The sequence below is a fragment of the Cydia fagiglandana genome, chromosome 19 (assembly GCF_963556715.1).
Source record: "Cydia fagiglandana chromosome 19, ilCydFagi1.1, whole genome shotgun sequence".
Taxonomy (NCBI): domain Eukaryota; kingdom Metazoa; phylum Arthropoda; class Insecta; order Lepidoptera; family Tortricidae; genus Cydia; species Cydia fagiglandana.
The window spans coordinates 3891430-3917823 of NC_085950.1; the positions used below are offsets into that span (position 1 = coordinate 3891430).

Here is a 26394-nt window from a genome sequence, read left to right on the forward strand (position 1 = left end):
ACGCAGTTTAGCTAAATATTAAAAGTGTAAAAATGTATCGATGCATGTTCACCATGTCACAAACAAGTCGAATCGGTCCCAGGTTGACAACAACACTTCAATTGACCCATATCCAAGGGCGTACTATCCACGGATCTACGTGGGCAGTCCGTGGGACGAATTTAGTTCCTACTTGATCAATCGACTTTATTACTTGGCAATAGGGGTCAGAATTGCTTGGGAAATGGCCGAGAGATAGACTAAGTGACATTTAATGGACGTCCATCTCAATTTACGTGTTTGAACGTTTCGATCGCTGTGGGATAGTGGGATGGTTGCGCTACCTATGTCATTTCTTATGCTTGTATCTAGAAGATTGCGTAAGTATCTCTTTTTTTATCGATCTTGGCCGAGTGACGTGTTTCCAATTTTCCATCTACACGACTTTCGGTTACTACCTACTTACAGTGATTACACTGATTACCAACATAACCTGCTGAACTGAATAACTTTCGCAAAAAACCCTCTTTCATTTCAAAAAAGTCAGTTAAAAATTTAGCATACCTAAGTATACTCGTGATGTTCTTAGCCGCGTCATAAAACAAGGGTTGACCATTTGGCATACTTACGTCAGGATTTTCCCCGACCTGGCGAGGTTGCGGAAGAGTACTTCGGCGTGCCTGGGACCTCGCCGTATAGCAGCGAGGCGGCAACAGAGGGGTTTTAGTGGGTAAACCTGGGGTCTCATTAGCCCACAACAGGGAGTCCCACATAACCATCCCGGCCCGTCCCCGCGCCGGGGTGGTATGCGTAAAGCATTTCCCCTCTTAAAAAAAAAAAGAAGGATTTTCCCCGACACGTCAAGATTGTCAGGATTGGGGGTAGGTACTTGGCGAGTGTCAGGACTTTTCAGAAACCTCATCTAACCACTAGAAGCTATAGCGAAAGTTTGTCATGGTAAAGGTGACGAAGCTATACTCGTAGCTCAAAGTTTGGAGTTGTTATGTGGAAGCTCCGGCCCCGGCCCGGTCTAGCGTGATAGTCATTCTTAGACATTACATATTAATACTTACCTACTTAAATGGCCACACCTACTGCAGTGAAGATCTTGGCCTGCGGTGATTACAATAGTTATTTGTTTTACAAGGGGGCAAAGTTGTTGTTTAACCGCTCGTGAGAGGGTTTCAAAGCACGAGGATTAAACAAAATTTGCCCCCGAGTGAAACACAAAATTTTTCACCACACCAACCCGAAGCAAATATTAAATGTAAAATATCAAACAAAATCAAACCAAATCAAACCAAATCAAATCCAAAAATGAATGTTATTAAATATTTATCATCCAAAATCATCATTTAAAAGTCAATTCTACCAGCAAACATAAGAAAACAACTCAAAATTTGCATTTGATTAGGTACTTTGCCTCACATGTGGATAAAACGCAACTTTGCTATTCGTTTTTGAAGTGCAAAGTAATTCTTTCCGAGCTGGTGTGGTGAAAAATAATTTACAAGGGTGCGATGGTATCGCCATTACGATAATGACCACTTTGAGGAAGTGGCGCCTAATGGATTCTCGCTACAGGGTGGCCAGTGTAGCCCTGAAAATACAGCCAACCCCTGAAAAATCTTGGCAGTACAAGTAAAACTTTTGTTATTTATTTGATTGGAGCAAATACTATACTAATTAACTGTGACAGAATGACATCACACTTAGTCTGAGTCAGCCAAACAAATTTAAACATATTATTGTCTACCGATTCTACGGACCGTGATCGAGTTAGCGTTTTTGAGGCTGAACGCCGCAGTGAGCTCGACAAAAAACAGGGCCAGTGCGAGTCGGACTCGCGCACGAAGGGTTCCGTACCATAATGCAAAAAAAAAAACAAAAAAAAGCAAAAAGAAAACGGTCACCCATCCAAGTACTGACCACTCCCGACGTTGCTAAACTTTGGTCAAAAATCACGTTTGTTGTATGAGAGCCCCATTTAAATGTTTATTTTATTCTGTTTTTAGTATTTGTTGTTACTTATAGCGGCAACAGAAATACATCATCTGTGAAAATTTCAACTGTCTAGCTATCACGGTTCGTGAGATACAGCCTGGTGACAGACGGACAGACAGCGAAGTCTTAGTAATAGGGTCCCGTTTTACCCATTGGGTACGGAACCCTAAAAACGAATTATACGAGTATAGGTGGTGTGCTGACGTGCCCAAAATGCGCTCGAGTATTTAGCAAGAAGATAGGGTACGTGAGCCACCAAAGGGCGCACCAGAGAGTGGATCAGCTACACTCTAATAACGCGAGTTAAAAATTGCTTACTCCAGAGCACACAGTCGCTGTGGCCGAAATCGGTCAGGAGAGCATCATCATCAGCGTAGAAAATGTGATGGATTATTCATTGTAATAGTTATTTGTTTTACAAGGGGGCAAAGTTGTTGTTTAACCGTTCGTGCTAATATTGATACCCGAGCAAGCGAAAGATTCCAAAATTGAAGCACGAGCGTAGCGAGTGGTTCGAAAAATGGAATCTTGAGCGTTGCGAAGTAATTATTTCCGAGCTGGTGTGGTGAAAAAGACCTTGTACCGACTTATATGTATAATTTGAAATAGATCGGATAGGTAGGTAAACATATCATAATACTGAATAAAATAGTTATTTTCACCACACCAACTGGTAAAAGCTCTCTCTTGATTGTTCAAAAACTGATAGCAAAGTTGCATTTTATTCACATGTGAGACAAAGTAAACAAATGCAAATTTTGAGTTGTTTTCTTATGTTTGCTGGATGATTTGACTTTTAAATCATGATTTTGAACGATAAAAAAATTGCATTTTAATTACTTTGCCTCACATGTGAATAAAATACAAGTTTGCTATCGGTTTTTGAATTGATCAATCAAGAGAGGCTTTACCAGTTAGTGTGGTACAAACTAACTGGTAAAGTATAAACTTTTTTAAATTTAATTTAGTGTTTTGTATTTTTAGGGTTCCGTACCCAAAGGGTAAAATGGGACCCTATTACTAAGACTTCGCTGTCCGTCCGTCCGTCCATCCGTCTGTCACCAGGCTGTATCTCACGAACCGTGATAGCTAGACAGTTGAAATTTTCACAGATGATGTATTTCTGTTGCCGCTATAACAACAAATAGTAAAAACAGAATAAAATAAAGATTTAAATGGGGCTCCCATACAACAAACGTGATTTTTGACCAAAGTTAAGCAACGTCGGGAGTGGTCAGTACTTGGATGGGTGACCGTTTTTTTTTTGCTTTTTTTTTGTTCTTTTTTTTGCATTATAGTACGGAACCCTTCGTGCGCGAGTCCGACTCGCACTTGCCCGGTTTTTTTTTTCTTAGTACCTATCATAATATACGAGTAAAAATAGACTTCTACGTAACTATCTAGACACGCGGCAGCGTGTCAAGCCAAGTTCAAGCAAAGGAACTGGCTAGCCAGCGCCGAGTGTAATATTACACGAACCACTTGGTGCCACTTTTGACCCTTCTATAACTCAAAACATCTTTGACGTAAACACATAAAACTACGTGTGTTTAATTATATCCATAAGGATATCTAGAAGCCCAAATTTCATGAAGCTGGCTCAAACGGTTATAAAGGTATGAAGGTCAAAAAGTCGTAAATTTTAAGACTGACTTATGACTTATAGTACCTAAACCTAACCTACTTCCAGATGACCTAGAAGGATGAAATTTGGAATCCAGCTTGGTTATTGTGTGTAACCGTAGGAAAAAATCTAAAAATAAAATAAAGTTAAAAAATAGGGGGGGTCCCCATACAAAAAATCCACTTTTTATTGGGACTGACATATAAGTACCTAAACCTAACCTACTTCCAGATGACCTAGAAGGATGAAATTTGGAATCCAGCTCGGTTATTGTGTGTAACCGTAGGAAAAAATCTAAAAATAAAATAAAGTTTAAAAATAGGGGGGGTCCCCATACAAAAAAAAATATTTGTTTATTGTAGCGTTGGAACCGTTACAAGCAGATATTTGAAACTACCCCAATATATGTATTATTATATTTGCTATATTAAAATAAAGTTTAGTCAAAAAATAAGTGGTGCCCCATACAAAAAACTTTTAATACGCTCTAAACAACCGGCCAACGGTGTGTCGTCGGCGGCGCGTGGTACCACATAATTATACAAAGAACAGAAGTAAAAACCATACAGCGGAAACACAAGAAAAAAACATTAAATCTCAATACCTGCCTAGTTTTCTTTACAAAAAGTATTGATATCCCACCAAAAACATAAATGTAAAAAAGGAGAGCCAAGTTCAATACAAAAATTATATTTGGCTGTGGGGCTCGCCGCAAAAAGAATGGAGATCTAAATGACTGCCACTGCCAAGTTCTATGCAAAATCCAAATATGTATTTATAGGAACAAAATAACATTATAAACAAGTATTAAACTCTATTTCTTTGCTTTATTGGATACCTATAACAATTGCTGTTATTTAAAAAAATGTGAGATCTTAAAGTAGGTTAGATTTGGCTTGGCCAGGTTTTATCAGAATTACAATATATATAAAATGATTGATATAATGAAAACTGGCCAAGTCAAATCTAACCTACTTTAAGATCTCACATTTTTTTAAATAACAGCAATTGTTATAGGTATCCAATAAAGCAAAGAAATAGAGTTTAATACTTGTTTATAATGTTATTTTGTTCCTATAAATACATATTTGGATTTTGCATAGAACTTGGCAGTGGCAGTCATTTAGATCTCCATTCTTTTTGCGGCGAGCCCCACAGCCAAATATAATTTTTGTATTGAACTTGGCTCTCCTTTTTTACATTTATAATATTTACTACTACGTACGTTCTATTTAATTATTTATATACCTGATACATTTTTGGTATTATTAGGTAAGTAAGTACGTTGGTTTAAAAGTTTATTTCTTCAAGTTGTTTACAAAACAAAGTTATTAAAGTGTATAAGTGTGTAAGTAGGTATAGGTGTAGAATGAGTCTTTAGGTACTCATTAGATCAGGCATTTCGTGGAGACTGGAGTTCGTCAGAACCGCTCCAAGTAGCACACGGTTATATATGGACTTATGTGGCTACTTGTTTCTGCGAATACGAACCTTGACATACTTGACAGTCGATATTTTCCTTAGTTTAGTCATTATTAAATATTTTGTTTATAAACTTTTTAAACAATATTAAATAGCGGACAGTATAAATATTTTGCCCAAAGGCTGAGCTTAACCATACAGCGGGGAAATGCGGCCAGTGTCCTGGGGACTATGCCCCAGGTGACATTAGGTTTCGTCGAAAATTGATTTGTAAATATTATAAATATACCGGGTGTGGCCTGTAATATGAGCAAAAAATTTAACTGTAGGCTGTACTCCTCATACTGACCAACATTTGTTCAGCAACTTTTAAAAATAACTTGTGGTTTGATTTTTAATACACTTTAAAGTTTATTCTAAGACGCAATGTATTGCGAATTTTGTTATGTTTAAGGCGTGACAAGCAACGTCACTCATAATGATATGGCGTGGCGATGGTGTCCATTGAAGATAATATTTATTTTGTATGAAAAATACGGAGTCTAAATACATCATAATTTTTAAAAGTTGTTGAACAAAAGTGTCACCGTTTGAGGAGTACAATGTATATTTTAATTATTTGCTCGTGTTACAGGCCACACCCGGTATAAGTATAACGAATAAAAACACGTTTCAAATGATAAGTACTGTTCGTAGTTGTTAATATTTTAATAATAGACATCATTACGAATCTAATGAGGTATCACGCGTATTTTTAGGAGTTACTTCTATTTCTAGTATCTCTATTTTTCACCGTTTTCAGTTTCTCGAAATAGACTAAATAGTCAATATTGTGATAAAGATAATGCAATGGAAAATTGTATGAAACGGCCAAGCCATAGTTTTTAAACCTACGGTACGGTAATAAAGTCCATACAGCGAATGAACTTGACCCTTAGTCTCGTTTCCCAGTGGGGTGATGACAATCTGGTCACGTTCAATGCCTCCAAAACGCAGACGTGTCTATTTTCCGCAAAACGGAGTCCATTCGACCTGACTCCTTCTTTCCGGGGTGCATCTGTACCTATTGCCGACAGTCTGGAACTCCTCGGCATGGAGCTGAGTTCAGTCCTCAGCATCGGCAGCTTCATTGAGTCTAAAGCTCAAACTGCGGCCAGAAAGCTGGGCGTCCTAAATAAGGTGAAGCGATACTTCACACCTGGACAGCTTCTAACACTTTACAAAGCTCAAGTCCGGTCGTGTATGGAGTATTGCAGCCACCTGTGGGATGGCTCAGCTAAATACCAACTCGCCGCTTTGGACTCAGTGGAGCGCAGAGCCAGGAGGATGATTGGCGACAAGAAGCTAACGGCTAAGCTTCAGTCTTTGGCCCATCGGCGGAAAGTCGCCAGCCTGTCGGTATTCTACAGGCTGCACTTCGGGGAGTGTGCCCAAGAGCTACACGAGCTTATACCACCGTCCCCATTCTACCATCGGACTTTTAGACGCACGGCCGGTTTCCATCCTTACATGGTAAATATTCCACCAATTCGCACGAAGCGCTTTGCTTCTACTTTCCTTATGCGAACTGCCAAGGAATGGAATTCCCTGCCGGCGTCTATATTTCCGTGTTCTTATAACCCGGCAACCTTCAAATCAAGAGTGAACAGGCACCTTCTGGGCGAGCTCGCTCCATCGTAGGCCACCTCTACGCCTCGGCTAGTCTGTGGCCATGAGTAAGCCCATTCATAATAAAAAAAAAAAAACATAATGTTAAGTATTCAATAGATATTCTCTTAGGCATAGGTACTTATATATATATTATGCCTACACGTATGTTTTTTATTGACATTGGAAACAATATTATGAATCAACCAATTTCACGGCCGCCGGGTGTCTACTGTCTCCGGTTTTGACTGATGTTGGCGGAGCGGATACAGATGTAGGGTGCATTGGGGTAAATGCGAAGGCGGGGTAATTTCGAAACTGGCAAATATCTACTAAACTAGAAAGACTTCATACATTAGCAACACTTACGCCGCTGCAACGGTTACATGGCATCTTGCGTTGCTACAGCAGAAAGTGTTTCTAGTTTAGTAGATATTTGCCAGTTTCGAAATTACCCCGCCTTCGCATTACCCCAATGCACCCTAGTGCATAATTATTTTCCATCGTTTAATTGCCAAATATATGCATGACCATAATTAATTGGAAATAAATGAAAAATTATTGCCCCAAAAGAGTCCAAATCAATCGCTATAATTTTCTGATTTTGACAAAGTAGTAGAGCTGTTTGACCAGTCTCCCCTTAGGGAAAGATAACGAATAACGATTGATGACAGGCTGTCAGTATATCTACTACCTATACCCAACTATTTATACCTATATACTGCCTAACCTAATTGTAATGTGTGTTATTCTAATTTAGAAATGGCCTCATAAGTAGGTACTTATTAGGATAGCGTTAGTCCAACATTCCCGAAATCCCTACGTTACGACTCCCTCATGATTCTGTATGGGGGGTGGACTGCCGTCGAAAATCAAGACTTGGTCCAGCTAATTATATTATACACGAATGATCCCATCCAATAAGAACCAAGACAAAAAACTAAACACTCAATGTCACACTCGACCACAATACCAGCTACTTAACTGTATTCCAATAAAACAAACGGAACAATAAAACATCATATCCATATATAGAAAAGCAGAATCTCTCCAATTCGGCGCTACCGCTACCAGCTGGCTAAGCAATGTGAAGTTAGCAGAGCTAAGATGGCTGCCGCGCCAGCCAATCACAGCGCGCCGTTCAGACGCGGCGCGGAGGCGAAACTGGCCTCAAAAATCCCCACTGAGCCTGACGACTGATCAAATCTTCGAGCAGTGCGCCGCGAGAGTCGCGTCTAGTGTTAGTTAATTTATTCAATTTTAATAAACATAAAGTATGAGGGAAATCGTGCATATCCAAGCCGGCCAATGCGGCAACCAGATTGGAGCTAAGGTAATTCACAGAGCTTTTCTAGTTTACGTTTATAACGGGGCTTGGATTTACATACAATAAAATTCTAAGTTCTTTAGTAAGTTCTCATGTGAAAGCGAAAAGGAGGTTTCTGTGAGGAAATTGTGGGAACTCTCGCTTAGCTCCGTTCGAGTGAGGTGTCAAAATAGGACAGTTCGAAATTTGAATTTTCGCGTATACGCACGCGCGGTTAGGGTTGTCACACCCTCCTGCGCATGTTCAGATTTTTTTTCTTTTTTCGTTGCGTGAATATATTATTATAATTGCTTATCTTATACATAGTTTTATATCAGTGCAATACGAGCCAATTGCTTTACTCTTTAGAGCTTTAGTAAAAACATGAAAGGGGTAGATAAAATTTATATAATTTTTTCGCAACTATGTTTTTCGAAGGTATTAAAGTGATCTTGACTTATTTAATTTATCGGAACATGGAACTTTAGAATAAAGTTGTTGTTATAACTTTGTAAGTAGCTAATAACTAATAACATTAATATTTTTTTATTGTTACGACATATTTAGACAGGTACCGAGAATTAACTATATGACTAATCCAACACAGCAATACATCGATTATTACTATAATTCCAAAACGGGCAATGACTCAACGGTTGACGTGTTCTATATCGCGCGCGAGAGAAATAAAAAAACAACGATACACGGCGGATTGAGATAACACATTTAATTTAATGACATAACATAGTCGTAAAGGTAAACCAGTTTCGGTATCTCGAATAACCAATAATGATTTCAATTTAGGTGCCTACATTACATTGTGCTTTATCGTATTTTTTATTTTAAGAAAGTTTAATATCATAAATTTAAAGTGATGGCAACTCGATTGTAACACTGCTGGAAATTGAGGGGTCCGTAAGCTGCAGTGTTCGCTTACATCAGACGGGCTGTATGCTTATTTCCAACAGTGGTAGTACGATAAAATACCGTCACATTGATGTATTTGGAAGTCATGAAACATTTTTTAACTAAGTATTAGAACGAAATGGCTATGAGACGAAAACTCTTTTGTTATTATTGCGATAGCAAAATAGTTATTATGTTTTTAAATCAGTGCTGGTGGCCTAGCGGTAAGAGCATGCACCTTTCAATCCGGAGGTCGCGGGTTCAAACGCCGGCTCGTACCAATGAGTTTTTCGGAACTTATGTACGAAATATCATTTGATATTTACCAGTCGCTTTTCGGTGAAGGAAAACATCGTGAGGAAACTGGACTAATCCCAATAGTAGTTTAGCCTCTGGGTTGAAAGGTCAGATGACAGTTGCTTACGTAAAAACTAGCGCCTCTACGGCAATTCTTGGGATGAGTTGTCAAGAGGACCCTTGGTTCCCATGAGCCGTGGCAAAATGCCGGGACAACGCGAGAAAGATGATGACCGCTACATTTTGAAGTAATTGCAACATTTTTGTAGCAATTTTCTCCCTGAATAGGTAGGTAATTATAACTATTATAAGCAAAGCGCCAATGCTTAAGAAAATGCCATGGAAATGAGCTCAAGTGCGGCCATTAGACTAAAACATCATTATAATTTCACGAACGGCTGTTTCTACTCTGTTTGTTTTAAGTGCTGCTTTTGTCTTTCGTGTGAATAATTAAGTAGTTTTAAGAAGTCTACAAATTAGATTGTATCCTATGTTTTTTGATGAACTGGTTAAAAATTGTAAATAAACATTTGCTGTAAACCATGTTCTGGTGGTAAAGAAGTTAGAAAATTGATCCCTCCATCTTAGTAAACAAGTTCCCGAGTCGTCGCAATATTTTTTAAACACACATTTTCTTCATACTAATAAAATTCACATCACCACACTCATCAGTAGTGGGCATGGTACTCGATTCCCACCAGCTTACTTAAGTTTCAGATAGTTCAGAAAACCAAAGCCAAATTGGCTCCGGATTAGCTAAGAATGTTTTTGATGCGACGTCACTGCATTCTACACATTGTTTCTACAATATAGGTCACTAACTTCATGCTGGTTAAGTGTTAATTGTTTCAATTGCACACAATTATCGGCTTTCGAGCCCGGGTGAAACCCGGCATCGGCGCATGAACCATGCGATTTGCTTACAAGCCATTGGCTGATATCGATCTGCTAATTTACAAATTTCTCTTCGCTACAAAAGATTAATTGCTAGGAAATTGTATTCGATGATTCTTAGAGCGTTATATTCAAAGTAGCAAAGCTAGAAGACCAAGCTAACTCTGCAGTCTGGACTGGACAGACTTCGCCAAAAACTACAAATTACTATGAAAATTTAACGTGCATAATGGCACTCAAACACTTTTTCACGTCAAAGTCGGTGCAGAATTAGCTTAGACGAACTCTAAACCAACTTGCTACGTATATGTATAATTATGAATTGATATATACGATTGAAAGAGCTTGGCAACTTAGAAATAATGACATGGTAAAATACGGCTACTAACCGGAAGTGTACAGCAAGAGGACTTTTATAAAAGTCTTTATATTGTTAATACTTCCGGTAGAGTTGACTCAAGAATTTGGCTTGTATTGCTAACTCAGAATCTGATAGCTTGTAGGTATTATATACCTAGTTGTCAATCATGTATTATAATTAGTACATATGTATATATGTACTATATGTACATACCTAATGTTATTATCTGATTTGCATTTTCGCTGCATAAGCATTGCATCATCACGTACAACTCCTGAGAGTGACTTGATTACAATCTAAGCAAATTAAAGAGACATTAAGTTGATTTATCACATTAGGAAGACCGTATGTGTAATCAATTTCAATTGAGGACGTCTTTATAACGATTTATTTAATTTTCTTTACGAGCCCTACCCACTCATCTTTCACAAGAATATAAAACTTAAATGTCACTTAAGGGCATTGCAATTTATGTCTGTAGAGGTCAGTAGAGATTGAATTAGAGAACAGCAGTAGCTGGAATGACACGTTTTATTGACTAGTAAAAATAGGAATCGCTGGAATGATATATGTGCATTATGTAAATGAAAATTTAAAAGTGTCGTGATAATTTTCATTACTTATTTAAAAAAATCGATTGGCGTTTTCAACTACCTACTTGACTAAGTTGAAATGTATACGATCAAGTTCAAACGGCAAAATAAGGAAGACATGTACATACCTGTTTTTACAAAGTCATTCTACACGAGTAGTAGTTATAATATAAAAGAGAAACCGTTTTTGAATGGAGGTAACGGGTCAATCAATAAGCTGGTACGGATTGAATGTAATCCGCATTTCGTTGCGTTACGGTACAATGGTGGATTCAAATTTTATTGCCCTTAATTGAATGTAACAGACGTTACTTTGATATTGTATTTAAAGTCAAGGCTGGCACAAATTCTTCTGCCGATGGCTTTAAACCAATCTCTTGCTAAATTTAGAGCATGCAACATTAAGCACTCTTCTTCCTCGCGTAATCACGGCATTTTGCCACGGCTCATGGGAGCCTGGGTTCCGCTTGACAACTAATCCCAAAGCGACTGTCATCTGACCTTACAACCCAGAGAGAGAGAGACTCCTTAGGATTAGTCCGGTTTCCTCACGATGTTTTCCTTCACCGAAATATTTCGTACATAAGTTCCGAAAAACTCATTGGTACGAGCCGGGGTTTGAACCCGCGAACTCCGCAACTATGGATTTTTAATATTTAATATTCATTCATATTCAATGGTTAGCTATTGTTACTTATGGAAAAGTAACTTTTCTTTTTTTTACTATTCTGACAGCATCAGTTACGTTTGAGTGCGAAAGAAAAATTTACAATAGATACAACGCCTGAACTTCACTCATTGTTTTCAAAGTCTAATGAATAATGAATAAAATTAAAGATGAAAACTTTCCCATGAATATTCCTTGCGTAGACTATGCGTTCACTTTACTAAGAAGATCGTGAATCAGTAATCATGAGACGCCTTGGAATCTCTTCGTAGAAAGATGGTAGTTGCATTCAATTAACACCTACAATATAAGCTGTGCCAATACTTTTCTGTTTACGTAATACATAGTAACAATATGAGTATAAGACCTTGTTCAACTAGTATACCTAGTTTAACTTTAGTTTCTATATTAGCAGTGAGGCGACACTCCCCTTTTCGGGAAACCTTGGCTCCGTTCGGCTCAGCATATATTGCTACGAAAATTATTAGGGTTGGCACAACTTGACGTCCCTTTGCGTGTACGACCACAGATAAAAAAATATTGACTTGAATTTTGACCACCATAAATAAGAAACTGACTGCAAGTTTCGTCCCTGGGCCTCTAGCCAAGGTTACAATCGCTATCGCTTCGACAACGAAAAGCATTATGTCTCTCTATCACTCTTCCATATTAGCGCGACAGTGACAGTTGCGTTTCGATCGCTACGGAGCGTAAGCGATTGGCATCTTGGCTACGTGGCCTGAATCGCTGTCAAACTTCGGTTTTGGAGGAAGTTTCTTTTCTGTGCGGTAGTATTATTATTCAGTGCTAGTACCTAGTTTAACTAGTTTTTGAAATAAAATCTAAACAAAATACGAGTATTAGTCCCAATAGATTGAGATTTCAGCGATTTTAATACAGAGAACAAAGCTGTCTGCGTATGAGGTCACGGACAATTTGAGGGCATGATTGCTGTGGAAACAATAGTGGAACACGGGGATTCAAGCGGCTTTTCTACTCCGCCGAGCACAATATTTGACGCTGATTTATTAGAACCATTTTGATATGGTGTCTGACTACTTTAGAAGATGTTAGAACCGTTTTGATTTCACGTCGTCAGATATAAGTTGTTTTATTTCACACTAGCGACCGCACGACGGTAGCGCCTTCGCTTCGTTAATGCAAAGGTTGCAACCATTTACTCGTACACAAAACCTTAACAAATTTTACAAACCTTCCTCAAGAATCACTCTATTGATAGGTGAAAACTGCAAGACAATCCGTTTAGTAGTTTCTGAGTTTATCGCGAACATATGAACAGATAGACGCGGCGGGGGACTTTGTTTTATAATATGTAGTGATAGTCTGGCTTTAAATTGTTTTCTCACAAGAATCTTCGGTGTCTTATCAGCTATCCGGTTTAGACGCAAGTTAAGGCTAGATAGCGACGGGCGTTGAACTCGCGGCCGATGACCAGAGGGTATAAATAGCCATCGACCGCCATAACGCAGAGTACACTCCAAATGCACTTTGCTTAGTATTTTTGTCTCGACCCGATCCGTATTCAATCGGGGCATGAATTATTCAGTCTCATATTTAGCTGTTGCTGTTGTCGTAGGCAGGTGGCACAAAACACCTATTGTGCACTAGCCAGAGCCGCGGTTTCCCTCGCAAGTGGCGCGCCGTTCACATGCCGCTTTCATCATACCTTCTCTTATCTAGTTACGACTAGGAAAGCAGCCTTTCGCGCTATCGACCAGCCTTTCACTTTTTGTTGTTATTAAAAATCATCAGTCATGTTATGAAAGTCGATATTTTTACATGTCGCTGTAATTACCGCAATTTCAGACGAAATTGTATTCTTAAAAGGCATATTATAACTGTCTAAGGACTTTAAAAGATGCCGTTTCATTTCTCGGTTTAATGGCAATTTAAATCTTGTTTTTCATCGAATTATAGCCCTGAACCAAAAAGTCAGCCTCCGCATTAGTCAGTTCTCCTTATAAGGAGTTGTCAGAGCCGAGTCGCTCGCCTCAGCACACACCTACTGCAGGATGACATCATAGCCATCGGCCCGATGAATGTTAATGCTCTTCGAACAGTTGCTATGTTCAACGCTTGACTTAAAACTGAGGCTTTTGTACCGTCAAGGATTTCTACAATATTTAGTCTGCACATTACGTAAGCCAACAAGACACTTCACGACTCGTCACTCTTTTCAATTGTTTTGACAATTTGTTTTTCGCATGTAGCTGTTGTTTTTTTTTTCAATTCAGAGCGAACATATGGTCATGAAATCAGGCCACGGTCTTAAAGGAATCAAAAACTAGTATTCGAATGCTAATGAGTTGAACGAGGCAAGACATTCTCTACTTATATGGAGGGATAAGCCCAATACAGGGCAGCCGTGGGCGTCGCCCGTCGGCAAGGCGGCGCGCTATAACTCAGGCCATTGTCTTGCGTAATATGCACTGAAGTCATTAAAGATGTATCCTGTCCGCTATTTACGCGGTTCATTGAGCTTATTGTAGCTGACAGCCTCTCAGTTATGCATTGTCTCACTTCCACTTTTAAACTGAATGGAACTTAAACAATAACGGAGGCTGAGAGTACCTAGCTCTCCCTCGGTATCGCTTACTCGACACGCAACCGGTTCGAAAGTAGCAATGAGCCGAGACGCACTTACGATGCCCCGCGATGGCGCGGAGCTTTCGTGAAGGCATTTTAATCCACTGCATTCCGTGTGGCGCCCTATTCCGAAACTAACGGATCGTCTTTCTTTTACAGTTCTGGGAGATCATCTCGGACGAGCATGGAATCGACCCCACCGGCGCCTACCATGGCGACTCGGACCTGCAGTTGGAGCGCATCAACGTTTACTACAATGAGGCCTCCGGCGGCAAGTACGTGCCCCGCGCCATCCTGGTGGACTTGGAGCCCGGCACCATGGACTCTGTCCGCTCTGGACCTTTCGGACAGATCTTCCGCCCCGACAACTTCGTGTTCGGACAGTCTGGCGCCGGCAACAACTGGGCCAAGGGTCACTACACTGAGGGAGCTGAACTCGTCGACTCAGTTCTTGACGTAGTACGCAAAGAATCAGAATCCTGCGATTGCCTACAGGGCTTCCAGCTCACACACTCCCTAGGTGGCGGTACCGGATCCGGTATGGGAACACTCCTCATCTCCAAAATCCGTGAGGAGTACCCCGACAGAATCATGAACACATACTCCGTCGTCCCCTCGCCAAAAGTATCAGACACCGTCGTAGAACCCTACAACGCGACTCTCTCAGTCCACCAGCTCGTAGAGAACACAGACGAAACCTACTGCATCGACAACGAGGCCCTCTACGACATCTGCTTCCGCACGCTCAAACTGTCCACCCCCACGTACGGTGATCTCAACCACTTGGTATCCCTCACAATGTCCGGTGTCACTACCTGCCTCAGATTCCCCGGTCAACTGAACGCTGATCTCAGAAAGTTGGCTGTCAACATGGTTCCTTTCCCTCGTCTCCACTTCTTCATGCCCGGCTTCGCTCCCCTCACCTCCCGTGGAAGCAGACAATACCGCGCCCTGACCGTGCCCGAGCTGACGCAGCAGATGTTCGACGCCAAGAACATGATGGCGGCGTGCGACCCGCGCCACGGCCGCTACCTCACCGTGGCCGCCATCTTCCGCGGTCGCATGTCCATGAAGGAAGTCGACGAGCAGATGCTCAACATCCAGAACAAGAACTCGTCCTACTTCGTGGAATGGATCCCCAACAACGTGAAGACCGCCGTGTGCGACATCCCGCCCCGCGGTCTCAAGATGGCCGCCACCTTCATTGGCAACTCCACCGCCATCCAGGAGTTGTTCAAGCGCATCTCGGAGCAGTTCACGGCTATGTTCAGGCGCAAGGCTTTCTTGCATTGGTACACCGGCGAGGGCATGGACGAGATGGAGTTCACCGAGGCCGAGAGCAACATGAACGACCTGGTGTCGGAGTACCAGCAGTACCAGGAGGCCACCGCCGACGAGGACGCAGAGTTCGACGAGGAGCAGGAGCAGGAGATCGACGACCACCACTAAACGTCGTATAGAAGGACCCGTTGCCTCGCGACAAAGTACATGCCATTATATCTCGCGTTACTTTTTGTGTAACATTAATGATTCCTATCTATTGAAATACCTGCTTTCTAACTTTTAACAGAATGCACGTGTTAACAAATCCCGGTCATGATATGAATGTTTGCGATATCTGTATTGGTACAATACATTCCTGACTTTACCATTGAGATCTGAAACTAGTAAAGGCTGATCTATTCCTTCCTGTAGACATCATTATGTATTAGTTTGGGCCCCGTCCCCGGACGCTCTCCAAACGTGAATGACGGCTTCAATAACAGAAGTTTTATGATTTAAATTAGTTTGATCAATAATTTAATGTATATAATAAAGATTTTTATTTATTTACCTGCTTGTTTTCTTGACCTTGCCCTTTAGGACTCATATACTACCTATTAATCATAATTAAGTCTATAAAATCATCAGATAGACTGCTTAATATACATGTTAATAATCTACATACAAAACCCTTGAGAAAACGCGACACTACTATGCATGGACACAAACATATATGATACATATAGTACCCGCGTCGACTCTTGAAAGTATGTCACGGCTATATATGGAAGTAAATTCAACTGTTTACTACAAAAACTCGCATAACTTAAGTCTTAATGCATAAAGTGGAATACCGAATTCGCATACCGATAACGTAGCACTTATTTTGACTTCTACACCAAGCCTGACATCACTTACCTTGACTCTATATATAGAAATGCACTTATAAGAAACGACCAGCATAGTTAGATCTCCGGACGCAATGCGTGACCTCAGAATTCCAAGCAATTTAATCATCACCGTGAGGCTGGAGGGGTCTCTGTTGACCGGTGATACAGTTTTCTTGCGATAACGACGTGATGTCATAAGTGAGAAGTCGTCGGTATACAACTGGCCTTTATGTCATCTCGGTTGACATTGTCTAAACATATTGATGACAGCATGACAACTGTGTAGGCTACATTATATTACAATTAGGTCACCTTTATTTAATAGGTAAACAAGTGACAGCTGTCTGAGCTGTATATTTATGAGCATAAAGTAACAAAATTGCGCGAATATTAACTGAATCAGCATTCGTCCTCGTTTGCTACCAAATTAAACTATGTCCAAATGGGGCTATAAATAGGTACATACTTAAATAAAATAATGAATAATCGTTGTTTGTGTAAGTAGAGTGATAATAACGAAGTATCCTAGAATCATTATCAGAGAGGAAACCTATTCACCTTGTCCGTCTGTCACCCACCGGTAAATGAGCTATAGATAATTATTAATTAATAAAATACATTAATGTAAGTGCTTACATATTTTTTATTAAATTAATGTACCTATCCTATACAGGAAAATCTACCCAACAAAGAATTATTAATACCGACTTACACAGCAATTAGTCACAAATATAAATACTTGGTAAATACTTTAATATTGTAAATTAATTTAGATAGGTGGTCCGGCTGGTACAGTTTTTATTTTGATGTCGTTTTTTTCGTCAGATTTCGATAAAAATTAGTGAATAGACTGAGTCCTTCATTCTATACAAAAGCACAATAACATTCTAATTCCTAAAAAAAAATTACACGAAAACGTATGGAATTTTCTTAAATCCACGGATTTATTTTTTTACTACATTAGGATTTCGTGTTTATTTCGCTCAGAATAAGGGCCTCTCCAATCTTACCAAATGTTATCAAATCTGAGGAAAAAATCGACAACAATAAAAATCGGCCCGATATAAGTTTAAATTTATCAAGCGTGTGATGACAACCCTGCGTAAGTACGCAAACGTCACTTAATTAGCGCCGCCTTTGCCAAATACATTTAATCCTATATAAATATTTATTACTAAGCTTTTTAGGGTTCCGTACCCAAAGGGTAAAACGGGACCCTATTACTAATAAGACTCTGCTGTCCGTCCGTCCGTCCGTCCGTCCGTCCGTCTGTCCGTCCGTCCGTCCGTCTGTCACCAGGCTGTATCTCACGAACCGTGATAGCTAGACAGTTGAAATTTTCACAGATGATGTATTTCTGTTGCCGCTATAACAACAAATACTAAAAACAGAATAAAATAAAGATTTAAGTGGGGCTCCCATACAACAAACGTGATTTTTGACCGAAGTTAAGCAACGTCGGGCGGGGTCAGTACTTGGATGGGTGACCATTTTTTTTTGCATTATGGTACGGCACCCTTCGTGCGCGAGTCCGACTCGCACTTTCCCGGTTTTTAAAAATATAACCAAGATGAGAAGCAAGTAAAACACTTGCTTAAAATACTTTTACATATTTTCTTCATACTTCCGCGGCTTCCGCCATTGTTAGGTTAGATGTAAGATAGGTCGTGGAATGTATGGGGCCCAATAAGTACATTTCACGACTCTTCTCATTCCGAACAGACTCTAGGTAGGTAGGTAACGTATTATCATGGTATTATATTACTTGTGCATGAAAACTCAAATCGAATTGACATTGATTGAGCTGCAAATGTTTTGTTTTTGCGGGTGAATCAGTCGGCAAGGTATTCAAAGACAGCTTTTCAAACATCTATAATAAGGTAACAGCACACAGCTTGGTATATTAGGTACCGGAACAGAAATAATAGTACTATAAGTTCGTTTTTTTTAGCATTAGAAAGAACTCCACAGAAGTAAGCGTACAGTTTTTATCAGGCTCTTTAATTGTTAATAATTATTGAATTATCTAATGTAGCATGGTCAATACATATAATTTACTTCAAATTATTACCGCTAAAAATGCCGAATTTGGAACCACAAGCTTACTTCTGCGAAGTTCTTTCTAATGCTAAAAAAAACGAACTATAGGTACAGAAGACTCACTCTCTAACAAAACGCGTCTGTTACGATCAGCACAGATATGGCTGCTAGGTGATGGCGACAGCGCCACTCGCGGCTTATGGCAAACCCCGAAATTGGGGTCGAACGGATGTACTTTTAGCTACCTGTAGTAGCAAAGTGACGGAACGCGGAGTGAGGAGTGAGACACGCCTGGTACCGGAAAACAGTGTTGTCTGTTCTGCCGGCCTAGCCAAGGTGACAATCGCTATCGCTTCGACAACGAAACGCTTTGTGTCTTTCTATCACTCTTTCATATTAGTGCGACAGTAACAGTTGCGTTTCGATCGCTACGAAGCGTAAGCGATTGGCATGTTGGCTACGTGGCCTGTTGTGTTAAAACTATTGTTACATATCCTTGTTTCGTACAATAAGCAAATTGTTTACCTATACTTAGTCTAGAAAGCCGATACAGCTATCAGTAGGCAAATTTGTAAAATGGAGGTTCGAAAGATCACACCAAATTTTGAACTTCACGCCTTTTGCTACTGACAAAGTTGGCTACCTAATTATATTACTTACAGAGTATTTTATGAGTAGGTTAGACACGTATCAGGTACCTAGTTTTTTAAAGGCGGGGCAGTAGTATCGACTGACGGCGGCGCCTCGAGTGTGTTGACCGGCAGAGTACTGGACAGACACGCCCAGAAAATGCGGATTTTTCACCACACTGCGGCGTGATGCAGTCTGAGTTGAAATCTATTGAAAAGTTGGTTTTGGAAGGTATTAGGAACCATCATCATAACAAAATCTTCCTAGCACCTAGTATAATGCTTTGCTTAGTTTGGGGAGGGTCGTCTTAAACTATCTGGGGCCCTTGGGCACATATTTAAGAACATGGGGCCCTTTTGGAAAGTAAAGAAAACTAATTAAACTAAAATTTTTACTATGATCTACACATTTATTATGGGTAATCAACTAATCAAATATACTGTTACTGTCTGTCCTTCGGGGCCCCCTGAGGACGGGGGGGGGAGGGGGGGTTGGGCACGGGCCCCGTGTGCCCTTATGGTAAAGACGGTACTGAGTTTGGAAGATGTCTCTGTGGTATGAGCGGGTCTTTCAATGCGGAGGTCGCGGGTTCAAACCCCGGCTCGTACCAATGAGTTTTTCGGAACTTATGTACGAAATATCATTTGATTATTTACTACAGTTCATTTTTTTTAGCATTAGAAATAAGGTAAACAATCTTGATGTGTCTTTTAATTGAAAAACACATTTTAAAAATAAGTTACGGCAAATATGTAACAATTATGAATCTAATACGATCATTTATATTCTTCTGCTTTTTAAGTAATAGTTACTGATTTTTAAAAAGCGTTTTTCAATTAAAAGACATGTCAAGATCGCGTACCTTCTTGCAAGTTCTTTCTAATGGTAAAAAAAGAACTATAGTCGTTTTTCGATGAAGGAACACACCGTGAGGAAACCGGACTAATCCCAACAAGGCCTATATAGTTTCCCCTCTGGGTTCACTAGGCATATTTGATGCTGAAGTATCGGAGCGATTCGGGAAATGAATTATTGTTCTTTTTAGGGTTCCGTACCCAAAGGGTAAAACGGGACCCTATTACTAAGACTTCGCTGTCCGTCCGTCCGTCCGTCCGTCTGTCCGTCTGTCTGTCACCAGGCTGTATCTCACGAACCGTGATAGCTAGACAGTTGAAATTTTCACAGATGATGTATTTCTGTTGCCGCTATAACAACAAATACTGGAAACAGAATAAAATAAAGATTTAAATGGGGCTCCCATACAACAAACGTGATTTTTGACCAAAGTTAAGCAACGTCGGGAGGGGTCAGTACTTGGATGGGTGACCGTTTTTTATTTTGCTTTTTTTTTCGTTTTTTTTTTTGCATTATGGTACGGAATCCTTTGTGCGCGAGTCCGACTCGCACTTGCCCGGTTTTTTTTAGCATTAGAAAGAACTCCACAGAAGCAAGCGTGCAGTTTTTATCAGGCTCTTTAATTGTAAATAATTACTGAATTATCTAATATAGCATGGTCAATACATATTATTTAAGTACTTCAAATTATTACCGCTAGAAGTGCCGGATTTGGAACCACAAGCTTACTTCTGCGAAGTTCTTTTTATTGCTAAAAAAAACGGACTATTAGAGATTCGCCGTATGTGTACATTACCTTACATTAACGCTACGTCTTACGTAGGCGAACAACGCGCGAACGCGGCGCGGCGCGGCGCGGCGAAATCAATCCTTTGATGCCCATAGAAGTGTCCTACGTAAGCGATCTCGTTGCGAAGGACACTTCTATGGGCATCAAAGGATTGATTTCGCCGCGCCGCGCCGCGCCGCGTTCGCGCGTTGTTCGCCTACGTAAGACGTAGCGTAAGACGTAGCGTAAGCACTTTAATACCTACCTCTATACTATACTTACGCCAAGAAAACGTTACATCCGATCCTAAGTACCTAGGTGTGAAAGTATGCTCTGTTTTAAGTAAAACCGTCATAAATCTTACACCAATAAATCATGCAATAAAATCGGGTCTCAATTTTACAAGTTAAGTATCTCTAACTCTAATTATCCAAACGCCTACATAATATATGTAAACTGAATGTAGGCTGTAGGAACCTTCTCTAAGCCTTGAATACTTGCAAAATGTTCCTGAACCCACACGCTTAGAACAATGTAATGTAACGAATTAAAATTGTGGTGTTAGTGCCTAAATTATGTAACGTTGCTAAATGCCTACCTAGCCTCCTATAAGTTAAGTCCTACTTACAAAATTATATCGAATTTTGAACCATAATGGAAAATATCTGAGAGACCCGAGCTTTGCTCGGAAAACATATAAAAACTTAAAAAATGCGCGTTTTCCCAGAAATAAGACATAGCTAGATCGATTTTTCGTCCCCGAAAACCCCCATGTAGCAAAATTCATCGAAATCGTTAGAGCCGTTTCCGAGATCCCCGAAATACATAAATATACAAGAATTGCTCGTTTAATTTAAAGGTATTAGATAGATATATACAGGGTGATTTCTGGGTCGTGATCCAGAACCACTTTTTCTGACTCTGTAAATGATCCACATTATCATATGGTAGTATTTGATTAAAAGATAATTACTTTAATTATTCTTATTTTTCAAGTAAAATTAATGTTATACTAAGTAATTATGGTCACCCTATGACTTTTGACATACGCTGTATGGAAAGCGACAAGACGTCACATTGAGTAGGGTCACCAAATTGTATGCAAAAATGTTTTTTCCTACTTGTCATCTGGAAAATAATCATCATTATTGGTGATAAACAATAATTAACAACATCATTAGGCTCATCTTTGGATTCTGTATGATGTCTGGCTCTCTTGCTCCACGACCCCGAAATCAGACTGTATAGAACGTTCCAAATTCAAAACTGTATGCCAAGTAGGGTACGTATTATTAACGACCTATCTTTTTCTTATGGAAAAGTGTGACAAGGGGGGAGGGGGGTCGAAAAACCGAAATTTTGTAAGACCCCAGGGCCCGGTGGCAAATAATATAATTGCTATGTTAGGGAACATTTTTAATACAAATAATTTATTATACGAAATTATTATAATTGTCATGTTACATAAAGTGCGCCACAATCAGATCAGCTAGAATTTTATTTCTATAATCTATGTACAATATATGACGTTATCTATGAAAAGGGACCTTATTGTCGATGGCGCTTACGCCATTATTAACAATGCTCCGATATAAATACAATGCCGCGCGACGCTGTGCGGCGTATGCGCCATCGACAATAAGGTCCCTTTTCATAGATAATGCCCCATATATCTATAATACGTTTCTAACACGATGGGTACGGTAACACATGTCATGTCATTTCAATACAATTTTGCAAGATTGCAAGATTTATAAATTGTATTGAGACGACATGTGTCACTGTGCCCATCGTGTTTGAAAAAGATTAAAAATATTTATGCAATGTCACACCTTAAGAGTAATTTAGGCGGATATGTAGAATAAGTTAGTTGTAAGAATATATTAATTTGTGGTTTTTTTATGGAGCGACATGTTCACCTCGGTGACAAGCTCTAAAAATAAAGAGAAAAAAAAATTAGGCGGATGTTAAAAAAATAATTATGGTAATGTCATATATGCTATTGAAACAATTTTAAAAACATACATACTGCTAGGTGTAGGTGGTGTGATGCTAGGTACATTTAGCCGGGTGCCTATGGCCTAATAGCATTTAATACCCTTATTTTTTATATTTACCTAGTTATAGTAGTTATAAGTTTGTAAATTTCTGTACCTATTTACATTTCATCCAGTAATAAAATATTTTAAAAAACATATAGCAATTAAATTAATTACACATAGGTAGGTACAGGAAAAAGAATGAGAAATGTCAATGGTAAATGAAATTTACTTACATTAATAATTAGGAACTACATTTTTAAGAAGTCAAAAATCATTATCATCTTATTTAAGCACCATTTATACTTCAACTTATGTTTAAATTCAGGAGAGTCAGGTATTTACATAGGTCTACTCTATACCTACTCTATAGTCTGAATCTTTAGGTATTTAAATAAAAGTAAACAAACAATTTGTAAATTTTCGGGTAGTTATAACATTCATTGGGTGGGTAGCCAACCAAGTACAAAACCGCCTGGATCAGTCACTGAACGACCTGACAATAAGCTACATACATTGTTTGATCATGTAATGTTTTCATCTACCCTCAACAGGATTAAGGAGCCATTTGAGGGTAGATTTTGTTTACTTTTATTTAAGAGCCCTTCAACGTGCACACTAGCGCCACAGCTAAAAAATCGTGATTATTTAAATTTAACGAAAGATATTGAAAAAAGGGGGCCGCTATGTACTGTATTGTGTATTTACGTACCTTTTGAATACATCAAACTAGTTTCTATGTTGCTGGTTTCGTCGGTCAAGGAACTTAAAACAAAAACGGCCGTTTTAACTTTGGACGCATAGATTGACAAATCCAGCAACATAAAAACTAGTTTGATGTATTCAAAAGGTACTTAAATACACAATACAGTACGTAGCGGCCCCCTTTTTTCAATATCTTTCGTTAAATTTAAATAATCACGATTATTTAGCTGTGGCGCTAGTGTGCACGTTGAAGGGCTCTTAAATACCTAAAGATACAGAGATTACAGAGTATAGTAGTTATGTCATCTGCTATATTATATTACTGAACATTTAAATAACATACTTAGAGTTAGACTTAGACCAAGCCGAGTCGGCAGCGATTTTGATAGGTGACTGTGCAAGTGTTATTTAAACATCATAAAAATATTTAAGTGTTACCCTTAGAACAGACGTGATTTTTTTTCTGTTTTTTGCGTAATGATGCGGAAACCTTCGTGCGCGAGTCCGGCTCGCACTTGTTCGGTTTTTTAAAACTTATCGCGAGGTCTACGGCTCCCAGAGCCAGTTTTAAACAATTTTTACAATGTAAAAAAACTTCAACCGACGATCACTCCGAACCTGACGTCTTTATCCGCGCCGGCACATAAACATAGCAGTCTCTACCCAAATTACCAAGCTCCGCCTCAAAAATCGCGTCATTTATAATTTTCTCCGCAAAAATTCGTTGCTTATTCGACAGATTTTGTAACTTGTCCGCAATGTAGTGACCAAACGCCTCATGGGTGGATGAGACTTTCCCATTTGTCAGCTTGCGTTTGCGATTGGTCGTTTGCCGCTTATGTGGTGTAGTGAACGCCACTGGGGCGTCTGTGTCATCCGATTCTGGGATGTCGTTGTCGTCACGGTTTGGTGTGATGCTGGTGGACGACGGCCGACGATCTGGTGAGATTCCTGAACTCGTATCGGCGTCGATCTGAAAGAATTAATGGTTAGTGTGCAAGCACACTACACATTTTCTGGAAATATCATCGTATAGGGGAGGTAAAAGGATGAAATCAAGCTGAGACTTCTACGAGTATGATACCTGTTTTATATGAAAAGATCAGGATTTTTGCTAGTTTTAGCCTAGCAATGATTCTTTAAAATAGTATTGGACCAAATTTATATTATTGTTAAAAAAATATATACCTATATAGAATAGATAACTCTATATCCACCAAATATTTTAAAAAATTACGAAAAAGAGAATCGACAACAAAATAAAAATATTATGCCAGTAGGTAAGAAATGTCCAGTACGACTTACATATTCATCTTGCAGAGTATCATACGTTGAATTAGCACTTTCCATACACTTATACTCGCCGTCGGCATCGTGACAGGATTGGAACTCAATTACATCCACCTGCTCTGTCATATTAAAATCCTGAGACACAATTCCTTTTCTGAGCTGTTTCTTCGTTTCGCACGTAGGACAATGAGAAACGAAAATTTCTACTGCTTTTTTTGGTATATAAAATTTTGATTTAATTGCTTGTGTCATTTTGTCCCGCCCGCCATGGCCGCAAGATATATGCACTTCTTCTAGTATCCTAAAGTATTCGTTTCTTGGTATAATACGTATAGTCGGATCATTTACAGTTTTTCGTTTAAATATTAAATAATCTTTATTTGCTATTTTCATTATGTCATACTTTGATAACCAGTAATAGTCCATAGAAGTCCTGGGTTGATTGGAACTCACGGTCACCCTAGCTTTTCGTATATTGTTCATAACCTCTAAAACTTTTTCGGCAGTCCATGGTTTCTTTTGAGCCCCTAAAATAAATAACACTAGATTATTATACGTAATTATCACAACGCGAAACACATAATATGCATGTTACTAAATAATAACAAAACCAACCTTGGTGTTTCAGTTCGTATTCTGTCAATTCAGACTCAAAAATTTCGCAGAAACTCGCAGAAGACGTGGTATTATTTGGCACCTCCATGTTTTCATATTATTTTGACATAATCACGGTTTAATTTCACTTAAAATCGCACACACGTACTAAAAATAACATCCACGGGTTGGGCTCTTGACGCCATATTTGTTTTGGTGACTACTAGCGCTGCAGTGGAAACAATTTGAACTAAATTTGAATCACTTGGCTTGAGTATAGCTTGAGTCTTGATCAGTCATTCTCAAAGAGCTGACATTCAAAGCCTAAGTATAATATATGGTGTCCCACTGCTGGGCAAAGCCCTTCCCCCTAGACTTCCAATCCTCCCGATTAAGTTCAACATCAGTCCAGTTGCTGAGAAATTCATAGTTTAACTTTTAAAAATTAAATGTTGAGTAATTCTTTATAGTCAATTAAAACTTTCCGCCTTGCCATAAATTGATATCTAAGATTGATATAGACTATCTAAGATACATCATTAAAGGGTTTTATTTAGTTAGGCCATTTTGTTTTCAAGCAGCAGAAAAAAAAGATAGATGGCGCCAGCATAGACTTTACCATCTATGACTTTACCTGTGTCTATGTCTCAGGACCAGGACCAACTCAGAAATCTCAGGTCAGGACTATGAAATAAGGGCTGGCATCCAGGGCATAAGATTTCCTAAAAAAACAATAAATTGACACAATTCTAGGGATTGACGGCAAGCTATGCTGGCGCCATCTGCTAAATACTTCGACCGGCCAACCCCAGCGACACGACTTAGGTCCTATACCTATTGTATTGTATAGTTATAGTAATTATAGTCTAACTAAGGTCTCATTCAACAAGCGGAAAAAAATAATTCAACTTCCGAATAATCATTAAGTACTATCATCAGGCGTGACTCACTCCGCGATTTCGTCGCTTTGCTACAGGTAGCTAAAAAATCTAAAAATCCATCCGTTCGACCC

The 26394-nt window shown here is 39.3% G+C and overlaps 3 protein-coding genes across 3 annotated transcripts in view; 2 read left to right on the top strand and 1 right to left on the bottom strand.

The window, feature by feature from the left end:
- Nucleotides 1-7876, top strand: part of LOC134674183 (uncharacterized) — a 42309-nt gene extending 34433 nt beyond the window's left edge. The window contains exon 4 of the mRNA XM_063532240.1: nt 7712-7876. Within this exon, the coding sequence (XP_063388310.1) occupies nt 7712-7876 (165 nt within the window). The remainder of the gene's footprint in view (nt 1-7711) is intronic.
- On the top strand, nt 7851-16140 carry LOC134673868 (tubulin beta-1 chain-like). The gene is made up of 2 exons (XM_063531918.1): nt 7851-8009; nt 14467-16140. Exons 1-2 carry the CDS (start codon nt 7953-7955, stop codon nt 15754-15756), a joined length of 1347 nt encoding a protein of 448 aa, XP_063387988.1. The 5' UTR covers nt 7851-7952; the 3' UTR covers nt 15757-16140.
- Nucleotides 16141-22323: 6183 nt separating this feature from the next.
- Nucleotides 22324-25611, bottom strand: LOC134673882 (uncharacterized). Its single transcript, XM_063531936.1, has 3 exons — nt 25404-25611; nt 24804-25315; nt 22324-24471 (listed from the first exon to the last, which is right to left on the bottom strand). The coding sequence occupies exons 1-3, from the start codon at nt 25489-25491 to the stop codon at nt 24106-24108; spliced, it is 966 nt and encodes a 321-aa protein (XP_063388006.1). The 5' UTR covers nt 25492-25611; the 3' UTR covers nt 22324-24105.
- Nucleotides 25612-26394: the final 783 nt, after the last annotated feature.

Bases quoted from the DNA above. Each gene is read 5' to 3' on its own strand.
- LOC134673868 (XM_063531918.1), top strand. From the start codon at position 7,953: ATGAGGGAAATCGTGCATATCCAAGCCGGCCAATGCGGCAACCAGATT. The intron at 8,010-14,466 runs GTAATTCACAGA...TTTCTTTTACAG, and splicing joins GCAACCAGATTGGAGCTAAG to TTCTGGGAGATCATCTCGGA.
- LOC134673882 (XM_063531936.1), bottom strand. From the start codon at position 25,491: ATGGAGGTGCCAAATAATACCACGTCTTCTGCGAGTTTCTGCGAAATT. The intron at 25,316-25,403 runs GTTGGTTTTGTT...TATTTATTTTAG, and splicing joins ATACGAACTGAAACACCAAG to GGGCTCAAAAGAAACCATGG. The intron at 24,472-24,803 runs GTAAGTCGTACT...TAATTCTTTCAG, and splicing joins ATACTCTGCAAGATGAATAT to ATCGACGCCGATACGAGTTC.